Below are 14,326 nucleotides of genomic sequence, written 5' to 3'. Positions count from 1 at the left end.
CTGTAGACCTTCATTGGAAGAGAAGGGCACAGAGCTTGGGAGCCCAAGAGGTGATGGGGCTGAGCGCCATTTCAGACCTCTCCTCAGCACCAGCCAGCCTGAGGAGCTCAGCCCAGCCTGGCGCAGCTGGGGCCCAGCTCAGGTTCTCCCCTCCTGAATGCCAGCCTGCCGTCCTCTTATCCCCTCGTGGTAGTGGCCCAGGACCCAAGCTGGGTACCACTGCCAGTCTGGCTCTGAGGGCCTTGCAGAGACCAGGCCCAAGTTGCTCATGGGACCAGGTACTTGCCTGGCCCTCCACCCTGGGGTCCTCTCCTCCTGCAAGGTCAGCGCCACCTTTCAGAGGCCAATAGATGGCTGGAGCAGTGGGATAGAGGCTAGGTCCCGACTCAGGAATTGGGAGGCAGGGACTTCCATTCTCTGTAGGAAAAGAATCACTATCAGAGGGGATGACTGGTGGGGCTGAGCCCACTGGGATGAGAGGCTTCATGGAGCATCTGGCTCCACTCAACCAGTTGGTGCTCTTGGATAATTTCTTAACCTCTCTGAGCCTCAGTTTCTCACTAATGAGAGTATCTACCTAATGAGGATGTGAAGATGAAATGAGATTTAATTCATCTAAATACCAAGCTTTAGATGTATTTTCCTACACAAAATTTTCTTATAAGAATAATCTCCATCAAATATCCCTGCCTAGCATATCATCTGGAGAAGGCAATGGCAATCCACTCCAGTACTCTTGCCTGGAAAATCCCATGGATGGTGGAGCCTGGAAGGCTGCAGTCCATGGGGTCGCTAAGAGTCGGACTCAACTGAGCGACTTCACTTTCACTTTTCACTTTCATGCCTTGGAGAAGGAAATGGCAACCCACTCCAGTACTCTTGCCTGGAGAATCCCAGGGATGGGAGAGCCTGGTGGGCTGCTGTCTATGGGGTCGCACAGAGTCAGACACAACTGAAGCGACTTAGCAGCAGCAGTAGCAGCAGCAGCATATCATCAGTGCTCAGCAGAAAACTGCCAGCAAGTGAAAAGGCGAAGTGAGAGCCAATGAGCAGAGGGAAGAATGTGTGCAGTGCTGGAGGCCTCATTTTCAGGGAAGGGTTTGTGTTCATTCGCTCACTCTTCAGTTGCTGCCATTCTGTTGGTGCCAGGCCCTAAGTTGCACTCTGGAGGCACAGAGACGGCCTTGAACTGGAGAAGGACCATTGGTGAGGAAGGCAGCCCAAACCAGAAAGTTCTAACAGACTGTTCAGAGCCTAACTGGTCTTGTGTTTGTCTCCCCGCTCATTCCTCTTCCCCAGCCCCCAACCCAATGTAAGCTCCATGATAGCACAAGGCTCATCTGGCTTGTTTTCAGATATCTTCACAATGTCCAAACTATGTCTGAAACACAGAAAGTGCCAAAGAAATATTTGTCGAACGACTGTGTGTCTGAGCACTGATACCAGAGGCTGTAGAGGTTGCTATGACAGCATCAAAGAGCTCTTTGCAAACTCTGCCCTATGAGTTAGAAGTTTCTCAGCAAGGGTTATTTAAATTGGGCCTTTATGGATGTATAGGAGTTCACTAAGTGGAAAAAGAAGTAAAGGGACAACCAGGGGACATCCCTGGTGGTCCAGTGGTTTGGAGTTCATCTGTCAATGCAAGGGTTTGATCCCTGGTGTGGAAAGGGATCCACATGCCAAGGAGCAGCTAAGCCCGTGCTCAACTGCTGAGCCCATGCACCCTAGAGCCCACGCTCTGCAACGAGAAGCCACCACAGTGAGGAGCCCACGCCCTGCAGCTAGAGAGGGGCCCCTGGTCGCCGAACCAGAGCCAGCCCGTGCGCAGCAACAAAGCCCGCAACAGCCAATCAATGAATAAATATATTTTTAAAAAAGGACAGCCACGGGGGTCAGTACTTCTGAAAACATGGAGATGAGTTCAGGAAACAGCAAGTAATTTGAGTGTGACAGGAATATAGAGTGCAGGGGAGAAAAGAATGAGAAGACACAAGGATGGGGAGATAAAAAGGGCTGTCAAAAAGTCATTATTAAAATCTGACCATAGAGAAGGTTGAACGATGAAGACGAAAACTCTTCAGAGTCCCTGGGACAGCAAGGAGATCAAACTAGTCAATCCTAAAGGAAATCAACCCTGAATATTCACTAGAAGGACTGATGCTGAAGCTCCAATACTTTGGCCACCTGATGTGAAGAGCTGACTCATTGGAAAAGACTCTGATGCTGGGAAAGACTGAGGGCAGGAGAAGGGGGGCGACGACAGAGGATGAGATGGTTGGATTGCATCACTGACTTCAAATGGACTTGAATTTGAGCAAACTGTGGGAGATAGTGAAGGACAGGGAAGCTTGGCGTGCTGCAGTCCATGAGGTCACAAAGAGTTGAACACTCGAACCACCTGCCTGGATGTGATATTCTGAAGATAGTGTCTCCAGCCCTCACTGTTGCCCTAGGAAGGTCCCTCCCTGCAAAAATTGAGAGTCTTATCCAAAAGGGAGTTAAGGGTCTAGTACCCCTTGAGAAAGGGGACAGTCACGCCTCATAGTTCCTATAGTTGTCTCAAGTTGGGATAAGGGTGGGACAAGACACCTCCTTGTCTTGGGTGAGTGCTACCTGCTGCCCCCTTGTGGCCTCAGTAGAATTGAGCAGCAAGGAGGCTGGCCAGGTAGTCTTTTTTTTTCCATAATCCCAGGGGTCCCTGGTCTCCAGCATCAACCTCTGGGAGTTATCCCAACCACCAGCTGTCCACCTATCCAACTGCTCTGTTTATTCCATGCATACTCAAGGCTGCACCAATGGGTTTGGGGAGACAGAGCAAAAGGAGACCATTCATTCTTAGTAGTCTTGTTCTTTCTTACTCACACACACACCCCACCCTTGGCCAGAAAGCAACCATGTATGGAGGGGGTCAGAAGACTAATGTTTTGGTTTCAGCTCCACCCTATTCATTCAGTGACCTTGGGCAAGTCACTGCACTTCACTGGGCCTCCTATGTCTTCATCTATAATACAGGGATCACCGTCCCTCTTCCTGTCTCCCCTGCAGGGTCACTGTGAAGATCATTGGGAGGACAGACGCTGCAAGTGCTAGGAAAAATGTCTAAGAGTGCTCCGGATGTAAGGGGATCATGCTGGGTATTAGATAGGGGCTCTCTTGGGCTGTACCAAAGTGTTTGTTTACACCCCGCATGGGCCCTGCTGGCGGGGAAATTTAAAGGGAACGTGCTCAGTAAGGCAACTGGTCAAAGTATCTCCAAATTAAGAATGAAGTTTGTGGGAAAATGGGGCCTCACTCGTCTGAGATTCCAATTGTGCTTGGGTTTGGGGGAATGAGTGGAAGAGCAGCAAGGCGTGACAGTGCAGTGGCCTCAATACAGGAGTTAGCCAGGAAATAAGAGCTGAGCTTCTGCCCTTTCTCTGAGCCCAGAACCCCTTCTGGGAGCTCCTCCTTCTCATGAGCCCTCTCCTGGAGCCTCTCCATGTGGGGCTGGGCACAGGCTATCAGCAAATTACCTGCATGACTCACTGAGACATGTCTGGGTACAGGACGGTGGGAAAGTCAGACAATCCCCTTCAGACAAATCCAGGGCTAGAATGAAGGGGGCAGACCAGACCTATGGTGACAGCATCCCCTGCTTTGTCGGCCTTGATGACACCGGAGGGGGACCATGGATCCAAAACCTTGCGGCGAGGAACATCTGCTTTTGCCAAAGAATGTTTTCTTTCTCTTATAGCGTGAATCTCTCACCTGGTCGCAGCTCTCTTTTTGCTCTGGTGGTCAGGAAGCTCAGGATCAAATGAGAAACCTCATTTTAAGAACTCTGTCTCTGCCATCGCAACCAGAACATTTGTTCTTGTTTTCAGTGATTCAGATTTCCTACTCAATGATAGTCTTCCTAATTCTGTCATGTTTTATCATTTCACTGTGTATGTTTTCAATGCAAGACATATCATCTTTGCTTGTGGCGTAAGGTAAGGTCCATTTAGGTAAATAACTGAAAATGAAATAGATGTCCAGGGCTTACCATGGTTGACAATGGGAGATATTTGGTGAGGGAATTATGTGGGTCTGAGAGTCAGACTTGAAATCATCTATTAAAGCCTCTTCCCCAGCCTGGCCTCCACCCCTTAAGAGAGTCCTAGAAAGAAGCTGCCCAAGGTTTTATGACATATTACTACTTGAGAAAACAAGAGGTCCTCTCCTGGCACCCAGCTCTCTGCTCTTCCCATGACACCAGGCCTCATTCTAGCTGTAAATGGCATGGTGAAGGTAGGGAAGACAGCTCACCACTGCCTCTGTGCCCAGTGAAGAAGTGGCATGCTCTTTCTCTGCTCCCTACTTCAATTGATAGGCAGCAAGTCCTGGCTGTAGACGCCTTCTGACCTGCTGGCTGACAAGGGGCCTGGGCCGCCCTCCATGGCAGATGCCAGGCCCCTGGTAATGGGCATGGCCATAGCAGGCAGCTCAGAGTGCCAGCACGTGCCAAGGCCAGAGTGGAGGGACTTACTCAAGGCCTTGCTTGAAGGAGAGAGAGAGCTTCCTCTGCGAGCGATGCTCTCTTGACCCTCCATCAAGAAGGACACAGGCTGAATCTGGCCCACGTGCCACACACAGCCCAGGAAGTAAGGCAGGCAGGCAGGCAGCCCCAAGCAAGGGTCCCATGAATGTCCTCAGACACAGAAACCCAGACTCCAAATTATCTAAAATGAGATTTATTGCATTTCATGCAGTTTGAAGTCCATGCAGCAAAGGAGACTAGCACAATTTTTAATGCATTTAAAAATCAGATAAAGTTGAAAACGGGGGATGGAGGGGTCTGCACAAAGTTCTAGTCTCCTTGGGTCCCTGGAAAAGAAGGGTTTGGGAATGAAACCATCCACTCTCTGGCAAATGAGTCTTATAAAGCAAGGAATGTTCCCACGGCCTCTGGAGGAAAATCCACAGAGCTCTGGGGCAGGAGCAGGGCCCAGGGAGAAGAGCACTAGTGGAAAGGAAGCTACACACATCACCTAATTTCACCTGAGGGCAGAACACGGTGGCAAATCCTGGGGCAGCGGCTGTTCTAAGAGTCAGGAGATACACACACCCCTGGGGAAATCTGCTCCTAAAAGAAGTGGCGGTAAGAACCCAAAAAAGTAAAACAAAAGAAATATTTCTTAACCACACTCTTTGAGAAAATGCCATAAATATGTTATTTAATATTTTCATTTCATAGCATTGGACACACAGCTCAACATATTGAAATATTGATTCCTTGGAGAAAATAAAAATGAGAAAAAAGGAAATAAAAAATATTGCATCTTTCTGTTGGAGAATCTCGGCCCCCAGGCTCAGGGCGTTGTGCACCAGTGTCCTAGCCTGCAGGAGGCACGGAAGTCAGCGGGGTCCTCTGGGGAGAGAGGTGGTGCCCATCGCCTGGGGCTGTATGGCAAAAATTGTGTTGGGTGTCCTTGGCCTTGCCAGCTCAGGCCCTCAGTCACCGGTCACCTGGGGGGCCTGCCCGTCGGAGGGCTGGTTGGCTGACTGGATGAACATGGGCTGGGCGAGGTCCTGGCCAGCAGGCATGGTGACTTGCTGGATCTGGTAGAGCTGCTGAGAGGAGTGGAGAGGAGAGAGGAGAGAGTGAGGTCACCCCTGGGAGAGGTGCATGCAGCTCCCTACGGGCCTTGAGTTGGCTGGGGGCCCCCGGATGCCTCAACCACCACCCACTGCACAGCATTTGGAGGGGGAGGGGAAGCAGCAGTCTGCTGGGTTGGGGGCAGCAGACCCAGGAGGCGCCAGCCAGTGGGAGCGGGGTGGGCAGGGAGGAGGTGAGGGGGGTTGCATTTCCTGTGGCTTTCACTTCTCTGGGCTCTGCCTATTCCGTTAGCTCAGAGCCTCGAGCTGGCTGCATGCTGTTCCTCTGTGACAAACACAAGCAATGTGAACCACTGTACCAGCAGCCTGGAAGTCAGCATTTCCCCAACTCTTGGTAATCTTCACTGGCAGGGGCAGTAGGGATTATCCCCTCTCTTTTTCCTTAGAGTGTCTGGTTCAGGCCGAGGCCCCTGCACAGGCCCTGATGGGCAGGCAGGTCACCTGGGATTACTCACTTTCTACAGCCAAGACCCGTGAGGGGTGGAGAAGATGCTCACGGAGCCACCAAGAAAGGTTAGGGTCAACTGGACACAACTTCTCAGGTGTTTCCACAGAAACCCCACAGCTAAGACCCCCTGACACAGGAGACCTGAGTGTGAGCCTAGCACCTGGTGCTGGCAGAAGCCAGAGCTGGGTCCGGATGCCAGCTCCTCCCGTCTCTGGGCAGCAGAGAGCATAGGCTTACGCATGCCATCCTGCCATGTCCTCAGCGGTCTCCGGGGCCAGAGCACGGAGGGAAAGGCGGAGGGAAAAGGGAAGATTCCTTCCTCACGTGGGTTTAGAATTACTGAATTCCAGGCACAGAGAGAGTGGAGAGGTCACGTGTTCTCTGCATTTCAACTAATCCATGAGATTAGAGAGAGCACAGCTTAGAGAAAAGCTGTTCTTAAAGAAGGAAACTGGAGACCTGCATGCTAGTCCTGACTCTGCAATGAACAGCCAGGCAAGCACAGACAAGGCACTTCCCACCTCTAGGGCTCAGTTTACTCATCTGTAAAATGGGCATGGGGGGCTATATAAAGTCTAGGGTTATTTTAAACTCCCACAAGTCTATAAACCTAGAGGACAGGCAAGACTTGTTTCTAACAACTTCTGTCCACTTATTGTTAGAAGATGATGGGACAGCTCCCCTAAGCACCAAACCCACAGATAGCACCTGCTGCCCTCCAACAACTCCCCATCCTCTGTGCCTGCCTTGGCTGGCATCCTACCTGTCCATCCGTGAACTGGCTGAACTGCTGTTGTCCTTGCTGGACCTCTGTCTGAGTGATCTGTAGGAATCAAGAAGGCAAAGTAGGCAGATGAGCTGCAGGGTCTGGTCCAGCAGTCCACCAGCCTACCAGCCAAGAGAGGGTCATGAAGATCAAACGGACAGTGCATACGAGGTGCCCAGAATGAGGCCTGGCACAGCACAGCGGCTTGACGAGTAGCAGGAAAGCAAGGGTCCCTCCCCACGCCCGAACACTGATGGCTACTCAGAGCTGGCATCACAGACAGGCCCATGGAGATGCCAATATACAACTTCCGCAACCATCTCTCTTAGTGTCCTCCCAAACTCCACCCCCACCCAAAACCATCCCTCACTACAAGGTCCTTCTGAGGGCTGAGGCTAAAGTCAAAACAAAAACACCTAGCTCTTAGATGCTGACAGGACAGGGCACACATTTACAGTTTAGGCAGAAACCCTAAGAGTCTGTCTTTCAACCTGTGATGGCAGACTGCAAACACTTGGCAAAGTGGTGAGTGGTCGGTGGGCTCCAAACCAAACCCTTATCACTTAGATTATCTCACTGGAATATGAAACACCCTGGCAAGCAGGTGGCCTTGGCCCTAGAAGGCCTTGTGGCAAACCTATGAAGTACTTTTTCCGAGATAGGCCACACACAACCCTCTGGGCCAAGGGTGGGGGCGGGGGACAGTAAGGAAACAATTTGTCACATGTACTTAAAATCTTATGTGGGCATTTTAAATACATTTTAAAAGGAATTTACTGGCATGGAGAACTGCCATCATCTAATGCCAGCTGCTAGAGACAGCTTGGTAGACTTCAAAAAAGACTGAAGAATGTTTGTGCGTGTATGTGTTATCTATGGAGCATTTGACTAGCTCATGTTTTCTGTGTACCTTCTCCTGGAATCATCACAGCCACCCTGCAAGGCAAGGGCTGTCTTCTCGAGTGTCCTCACAATGGCCAAAAACAAGCCATCAGGCCTACCCATGGGGCTGTGAGAACAACAAGGGGACAGGTGTGAAAGGGGTTTCTGAACTACTGTTCTGTTTTGAATCTTTCTCCTCTCACGAGGGCAGCAGTTAAGTTTTGTCTTTCCATCTCCCAGTGCAAAGGAAGTACTGAAGAAATGCCTGCAGGATAAAGGAGTGATCCTGAAACAAATGGAAAATATACCTAATAGATGAGGTTTTCATTGTGCCCTGTGGTCAGCAGGACTGCCCTTCACATCAGTTGAACAGAGTTTCATTTACCTTTAAATTCTATTTACATATAATTTATTCAACAGTCATTCAGCAAACATTTACTGAGCACCTACAAAGTGCCAAACTGTTACAATCCATCAATCGGTTGTTATGAAGACTCTTGCTTGTCCTTGGGTGCCTCTTCCTGCTTCTTTCTTCCTCTCTGTAACACCCAACTCTCCCCACTTTCTGGCTTTAGTTCCCAGTCCCAAAATTGACCTCTGGGGAACCAAGAACTCTTCCTTCTCATTTCTTCCCATCCTCTGCCACAGAAAGTTTCTGGATCCTAGGCTAGAATCTTACAAGTTTAAAGGGCGCGGGTACACTAAAGGGTGGGGCAGTCTTCAGATGTGATTCCCTGTCAGTGAGCAAGCCAAGGAAGCCTGGATTTGGAGGCTTTTCCCTTTAACAATCCCAGAGACCACACGGAACTCAGAAGCCCTGCTTTGGGCTCATTCCTCATATTTTCCCAGATGAGATCTTTGGAGACCTGCTCCACAAACTCAGCTCTGTCACCACTGTCAACAGATACATCGCCAGAAATGCAACTGGGCCAGACAAGTCCAGCTCTTAAACGATCACTGCTTTTTTGGGTCTGAGGCAAAAGAATTGATTAACAATGCCTCCCCATCCAGCATCCATGTCCCCTGCGAATAATGCCCACACGTGCGATCCCCACGCCCAGGGAGGTGGCCCCCTCAGCACCTGTGGCTCACAGTATTCAATATCTTGGGGTGTGAGGGGAGAGGAGGGGGCACAAGAAGGTGTGGTGGGGGGGGGGAACCTAAGTAGCTTTCCAAAGGGCACAGAATATGCCAAGACACAACAGTCATTCGGGTTTAAACATGGAAACTGAGCCTGACGATGAGGCAGCCTGTGAAAACGTTTCCTTCAGTCAGACCTGCGCATTTACACACATCGGGCTCTCCTCAGGTATCCTGAGACTTCCCCTGCCTTGTGTTTCCTTGTCCCTCAAGGACAGTGAAGAGACACACTTTGAATCCAATCCTCTGATAAACCCCATCTGTCCCCTGGGGTGCAGAACACATGTGCAGAATGTGGAGGTGGCTCTTGCTGAAGATGAGGTGGCCAGAGAGTTGTGTGCTGAGCCCTCCTTTGCAGTCAGAAGCCAGCTCCTGCTGGTCCCCAACTCAAGCCCTGCATCACTGGGGGACATACCTGTTGAGCATTGGTGGCAAGCGTCTGGATCTGTCCTTGTACGACTTGGGTGCCTGATACAGGCTGGGCTAAGCGGATGTACTGCAGCTGGCCGGCATTCAGCTGCACCTATGGCAAGGGCAGAGACAAGCAGACCATAGGGGACTGAATGCAACCTCGAACAGGCAAACTTTCCACGACAAGAAATGCTGATTGTCCCCTACCCACCACCCAACGAAGCCAACTCTGAAAAGCTCCTTTTAAACAGAGACCCAAACAAGCAAAACTGTAACATCCCAACCCCATCAGTCACACAAAAGAGCATGCTCCTTGAATGGACTCGGGGGAAATTCCCAGAGGGTGTTGTCACACACGTGAGAGCCGCACGGCTGGACCCTCAGAATTCACTGGCTCTTAGCTGTCTGCTCACAGTTTATGCTAGGAGTTTATGCCCAACTGTCTGACATTATTGGAATGCTTGTACCTTAAGTGTGGGCCTTTCTCTCCTCCATCTCCACCCTTCACTACCCCAGTTCCTGGCTAATCTAACACTGAGAAGAGCCCCACCATCCACCAGGAGCCCAGAGCAGATGGCCATCATTCAGGACCACAGCCTGAGAACTACCCAGCCCCATGCTGCACATCTTGGAAGAGAAAGCTGGCCTGCTTAACTATCTCTGTCCCCAAGAGCCAGGACCAATGCGGGTCTGTGGGACTTTTAGGATCCTTGGTATTCAGCCCTAGCCTCTGGCCAAACACCTCCCAAGGGGAAGCTGAATCAATAAACCTTTCACAGAATACTCCATCATGGGAAACTAAAGCTACAAAAATGCCCTTAGAGTCCCTCAGGCTTACGATTAAGTCTCAGATAATACAATAATACCACACGCTGCATTTAATTGCATGCTAAAAGCCTTAACTCGGCCTCTTAATGCTCCAGCATACCATGAAAGTATTAGTGCTTTGAGCTGAGGATGAGCAGAGGACCAAAGCAGCCACAATGTGAGGGGAACTGTGGCTCAGCAGAGAAAACAGTCGGCAAAGGAAGACTATGGACAGTCATGCTTGGGATATGGGAGATGAAAGAGGCTCCAGGAAGACTGGCAGATATAGTCTCCCTCCATTTGGGGGCCTAGACACCACCCTCCAGAAAAAAAGCTGTCTGGCCTGCTCTTCTTTAAAGGGTGAGCTTCTTGAGGGTAATAGGCAAGTCATGCCTCTGTCCTGGAGAAAATTTTCCTCTTGCCTTCAAGAGCTAACTTCATTATATGGGCTTTTACTTCCATGAGTAAATGCCGATAGGATGAAACTCCTGCATACAAGTGTTAAATCAAACTGCTTCTCTGAAACTTCAGCTTCAAAGAGGATTTGAACCATCAAGAAAAGATGAACACTGAACCAAGAAAAGAGGAACATTGAAGTTCCTGGTAGAACATTCCAGAATTGTCTAAGGCAAGATGGAGGGACACAAAATCTAAACCCACTAAGAGTCCGCTTTAAAGGAGACAGGGCAAGATATTGTGACCTACCGTCATTTCTCTCCTGAGAACTTGCCAAGAAGAGTTGTTGGGAAGTTGTGATGCCAAGCCTAACCCCCCACTACATCCCACAATGCAGCTTCCAGGCCAACGTTAAATTGCTTACGAGGAGGAAGACAGCTGCATGGAGGCTTGGGAAACCTCATGTGCCGAGATTGATGTTGGTTGGTCCCAGGAGTCTCCAGAACTCCAGCCAAGGACATGGGATGAAAGACTGTAAGAAGCCTGGTCCCAGGAGTGGGGGAAGGTATATTGCTGGCCATAGGAATTTTACATTTCCCTGCTGGAAAGAGCACTTTGCAGAAACTCAAATGTGACTGAAAACTTGTGAGCTGGACAGTTCTAAGCAGTTCTTAGGAGCAAGCTCTTCTTTTAGGCTTGGGCTTAGATATCTGGGGACGCTCTGCTCTTCAATCCTCTACCGCAGGGATAATCCTGGGGACCCTCACACCCTTTTAACATTAACCACAGAGCAAAGAAGCCCACCCCCCTGGATGGAAATCAACCCTGAATATTCACTGGAAGGCCTGATGGTGAAGCTGAAGCTCCAACACTCAGGCCACCTGATGAGAAGAGCCGACGCACTGGAAAAGACCCTGACGCTGGGAAAGACTGAGGGCAGGAGAAGGGGGCAAAAGAAGATGAGATGGTCAGATGGCATCACTGACTCAATGGACATGAATTTGAGCAAACTCTGGGAGATAGCGAAGGACAGAGAAGCCTGGTGTGCTACAGTTCATGAGATCGCAAAGAGTTGGACATAACTTAGCAACTGAACAGCAACAGAGCAAAGAAGCCCACTCCCTGGGCTTTCCAAAGAGGAGCACAGTTCCCTTCCTGGGAACCAGCACTCCGCTAAGTCTAGAAATGCAGACTCCTGCAGAAGCATACAGTGAAGACTAAGTCCTAAACTCTGCAACAAGTCTTCTGTGCCCCCAAGTCTGTAAAAGACTCAGGTTAAAGTTACTATGAAGTGGGAACTCTACTCTGGTTTAGATGATCTTATTTTGGTGCTCTCACATGCAAAATTGAGAACCATTTATGAGAGAAGTCATGAGTTGGTGGCTGCAAGGAATCTGAAATCGATGCATGCTTGTGTGCATGTGGTCACCCCACCCCAACCCCGCCCTATTTAAGAAGGAAGGGTGGGGGAAGGAGATGGAGAGAAGGGGGTGGGGAGAAAGAAAGACAGAGAGAGGTGACAAAGAAAGAGATAGAGTGATGCACATAGCCCCCTTTCCTCAGCTTTCTCTTGGCCTATTACTCTGTTAATTAAGAAGAGCTACCCAAAATAGAGCTAAGGATACTTTTCAAGCTTCCTTCAAAGAGGAAGTGGTTAGCCAAGTCCAAGTCTGTGTCTGCCAACATTTCATTAACAATAGGAAAGGTGAGTGGCAGGAACAGACCTGCTCTATGTCACGCCTTTTCCACATTTTTTGTGGCAAGCTGACCAATGACTAGGTGGCACATGTTACGACGAGGACTTTCTTCATTTTTTTTAGACAAAAAAACAAGTACAAGTGAAAAAGCCAACAAATATAAGAAATGAAATCCCTCAAGGCACACAGGAAGTAGCAGTCCACAGTGAAGCAATGGATAAGTTAAATGAAAGCCAAAAATACACTTTGTTGCAGGCTCCACTGGGAACTGACTCATGAATATGCAACAAGTGTATTTATGGCCTTCTCTATACACTTCCCTCTTATTCTCTGCAAATCAAGACAGAACTGCCTCACAGGGCCTTTGGGCCTTGCCATGGAATAGTGGCTACAATGACCTCTCTGCACAGGCAGCGGGAGGGGAACTCTAGAAGTGCTGCCCCATAGCCGCGAGTCTGAACCCAGATTAAAGGAAAGCAGGGAGTACGCAGTGAAGCCAGTTGTGGTCTAGGGTCTAGGGTAATGGAAATACAGGTTTACAACAAAGAGTGTGTGTGTCTGTGTGTGTTGTGTGTCTGTGTGTTGTATGTGTGTGTTGTGTGTGTGTGTGTACTGAAACCTCTAACCGTCCCTGATCACACTGTCGCGCACAGCGCCGCGCAGACCCGAGGGCAGGGCAGGGCAGGGCAGGCTTACCGGGATCTGCTGGATCTCTCCCGTGTTCGTGATGATCTGCTGCATCACCTGCATGGTCTGCCCAGCGCCGCTCTGGGCCTGCTGGGCTTGGCCTTGTGGCTGGGCCTGGACAATTTGCACCTGCTGACCTTCTCCAACTTGCATGGTTACAGGTGTGGTCTGGAAGGAAGAGTCATGAAAACGCTGACTGAGTTCTAGCCCAGAGCCCAGGCCTACCAAGGGGTTAATGCTGAGCAGGTAACCAGGAGCAAACCCTCCTGAATGCCTGACCTCATCTCAATACCAACAATACTCAACCTACAGAGTCCCCTGGGACTATGCACACTCAGAGCACTGATAACATCATTCTCCAAAATAAAAGACAGGAAAGCCGAATGGATTTTTTTGGCTCAGAGTGCAAAGTATTTGCCTCAACCCCAATACCTCTCTCTATGCTTCAAATATTGCAACTTTTCACAGCCCCTTCAGTGACAGAAAGGCACATATGGTAAAAAAGAATTAAAAGCAACTATGATAATTCTCCCAAGACATGGCTGAAGTCAAGCCTGGAGCAGGTGAGTTTGGAGGGCAAACCAAATGGGAAGTGGGGTCAGTTTAGGACCCTGGGCTGCTTCCCCGGCATGCAAGGCCCTGGAAAAAACATAAAGGGCACACCGGCTGTCATCCCCACTTAGTCAGAGTGACTCCAGCCCACGCTGGCCAGCTGGCTGCTCCAGATCACAGCATGGCTTCCCGCGGGAGAGGCAAACACCCTTAAGACCTGGACATAGTTAAGACCTGGATCTTAATTGAGGCTATGTAAGTAATAGAATTTAACACTTTAACAGAATTTACCAAGAATTTTAACTTTCTAGAAATAGGAATCTCAGATTTAAGGAATTTCTGTCTAATGTATACAAAGATTCTGTGTCTCACACACTTAGAGGACTATCCAACCCATCGAAACTTGCTCCTTCGAGAGACAGTGGATTCAAACTGTCAAGAGGGTCAGTCATTTCTTTAAATCTCACGTCTTTACCCCTGTAAAGATGCGACCTTTACAGCTTCCAGTGTAAGTTGCTCATCTGGTGGTGGGGCTAGGAGAGCCTTTAACTACACCTGTACCCCAAGCCCTCACTTTGGGTACGATTTCTCCCCACTTGAAATCAAGAATCACCTCCTAAGATGACTCAGAGCCTTAATGAATTCTGGTCTTCAGTCGATGTTGTTATCCCGATTGCACTTACATTCTGACCGCACAGGTCTACTCTGCAGTAATGTTACCTAGGAAGGGGAAGGTGTTCTGGGAACTGTAGATGAGAAATGACTACGAACTGTAGGAGGGTAGGGAGAAAGATAACAGAGGGTACTGCATGCACGCAGTGGGCCAAGTCAACAGGAAACATCTCCCGTTGTGACACCATGATCTCCAACTTAGCCTGCTCCCCAAACCTCCGTAAAATGTTT

At 49.6% G+C, this 14,326-nt stretch overlaps 1 protein-coding gene across 31 annotated transcripts in view; it reads right to left on the bottom strand.

Moving 5' to 3' along the window:
• Positions 1-4,696: 4,696 nt before the first annotated feature.
• NFYC (nuclear transcription factor Y subunit gamma) overlaps positions 4,697-14,326 on the bottom strand; it is a 64,645-nt gene continuing 55,015 nt past the window's right edge. For 26 of the 31 annotated variants that reach the window (XM_042246403.2, XM_060396187.1, XM_060396726.1 and 23 more), the window contains 4 exons: positions 12,881-13,039; positions 9,289-9,396; positions 6,849-6,908; positions 4,697-5,592 (listed from right to left, as the gene is read on the bottom strand). In XM_042246403.2, the coding sequence (XP_042102337.1) occupies positions 5,473-5,592; positions 6,849-6,908; positions 9,289-9,396; positions 12,881-13,039 (447 nt within the window). In that variant the 3' untranslated portion in view covers positions 4,697-5,472. The remainder of the gene's footprint in view (positions 5,593-6,848; positions 6,909-9,288; positions 9,397-12,880; positions 13,040-14,326) is intronic. The other 5 variants (XM_060396801.1, XM_060396814.1, XM_060396237.1 and 2 more) reach the window with 1 other exon arrangement.

This window comes from Ovis aries, chromosome 1, assembly GCF_016772045.2.
Source record: "Ovis aries strain OAR_USU_Benz2616 breed Rambouillet chromosome 1, ARS-UI_Ramb_v3.0, whole genome shotgun sequence".
Lineage (NCBI taxonomy): Eukaryota > Metazoa > Chordata > Mammalia > Artiodactyla > Bovidae > Ovis > Ovis aries.
The sequence above is the reverse complement of the archived record's forward strand: the minus strand, read 5'-3'. Positions and strand labels throughout refer to the sequence as shown.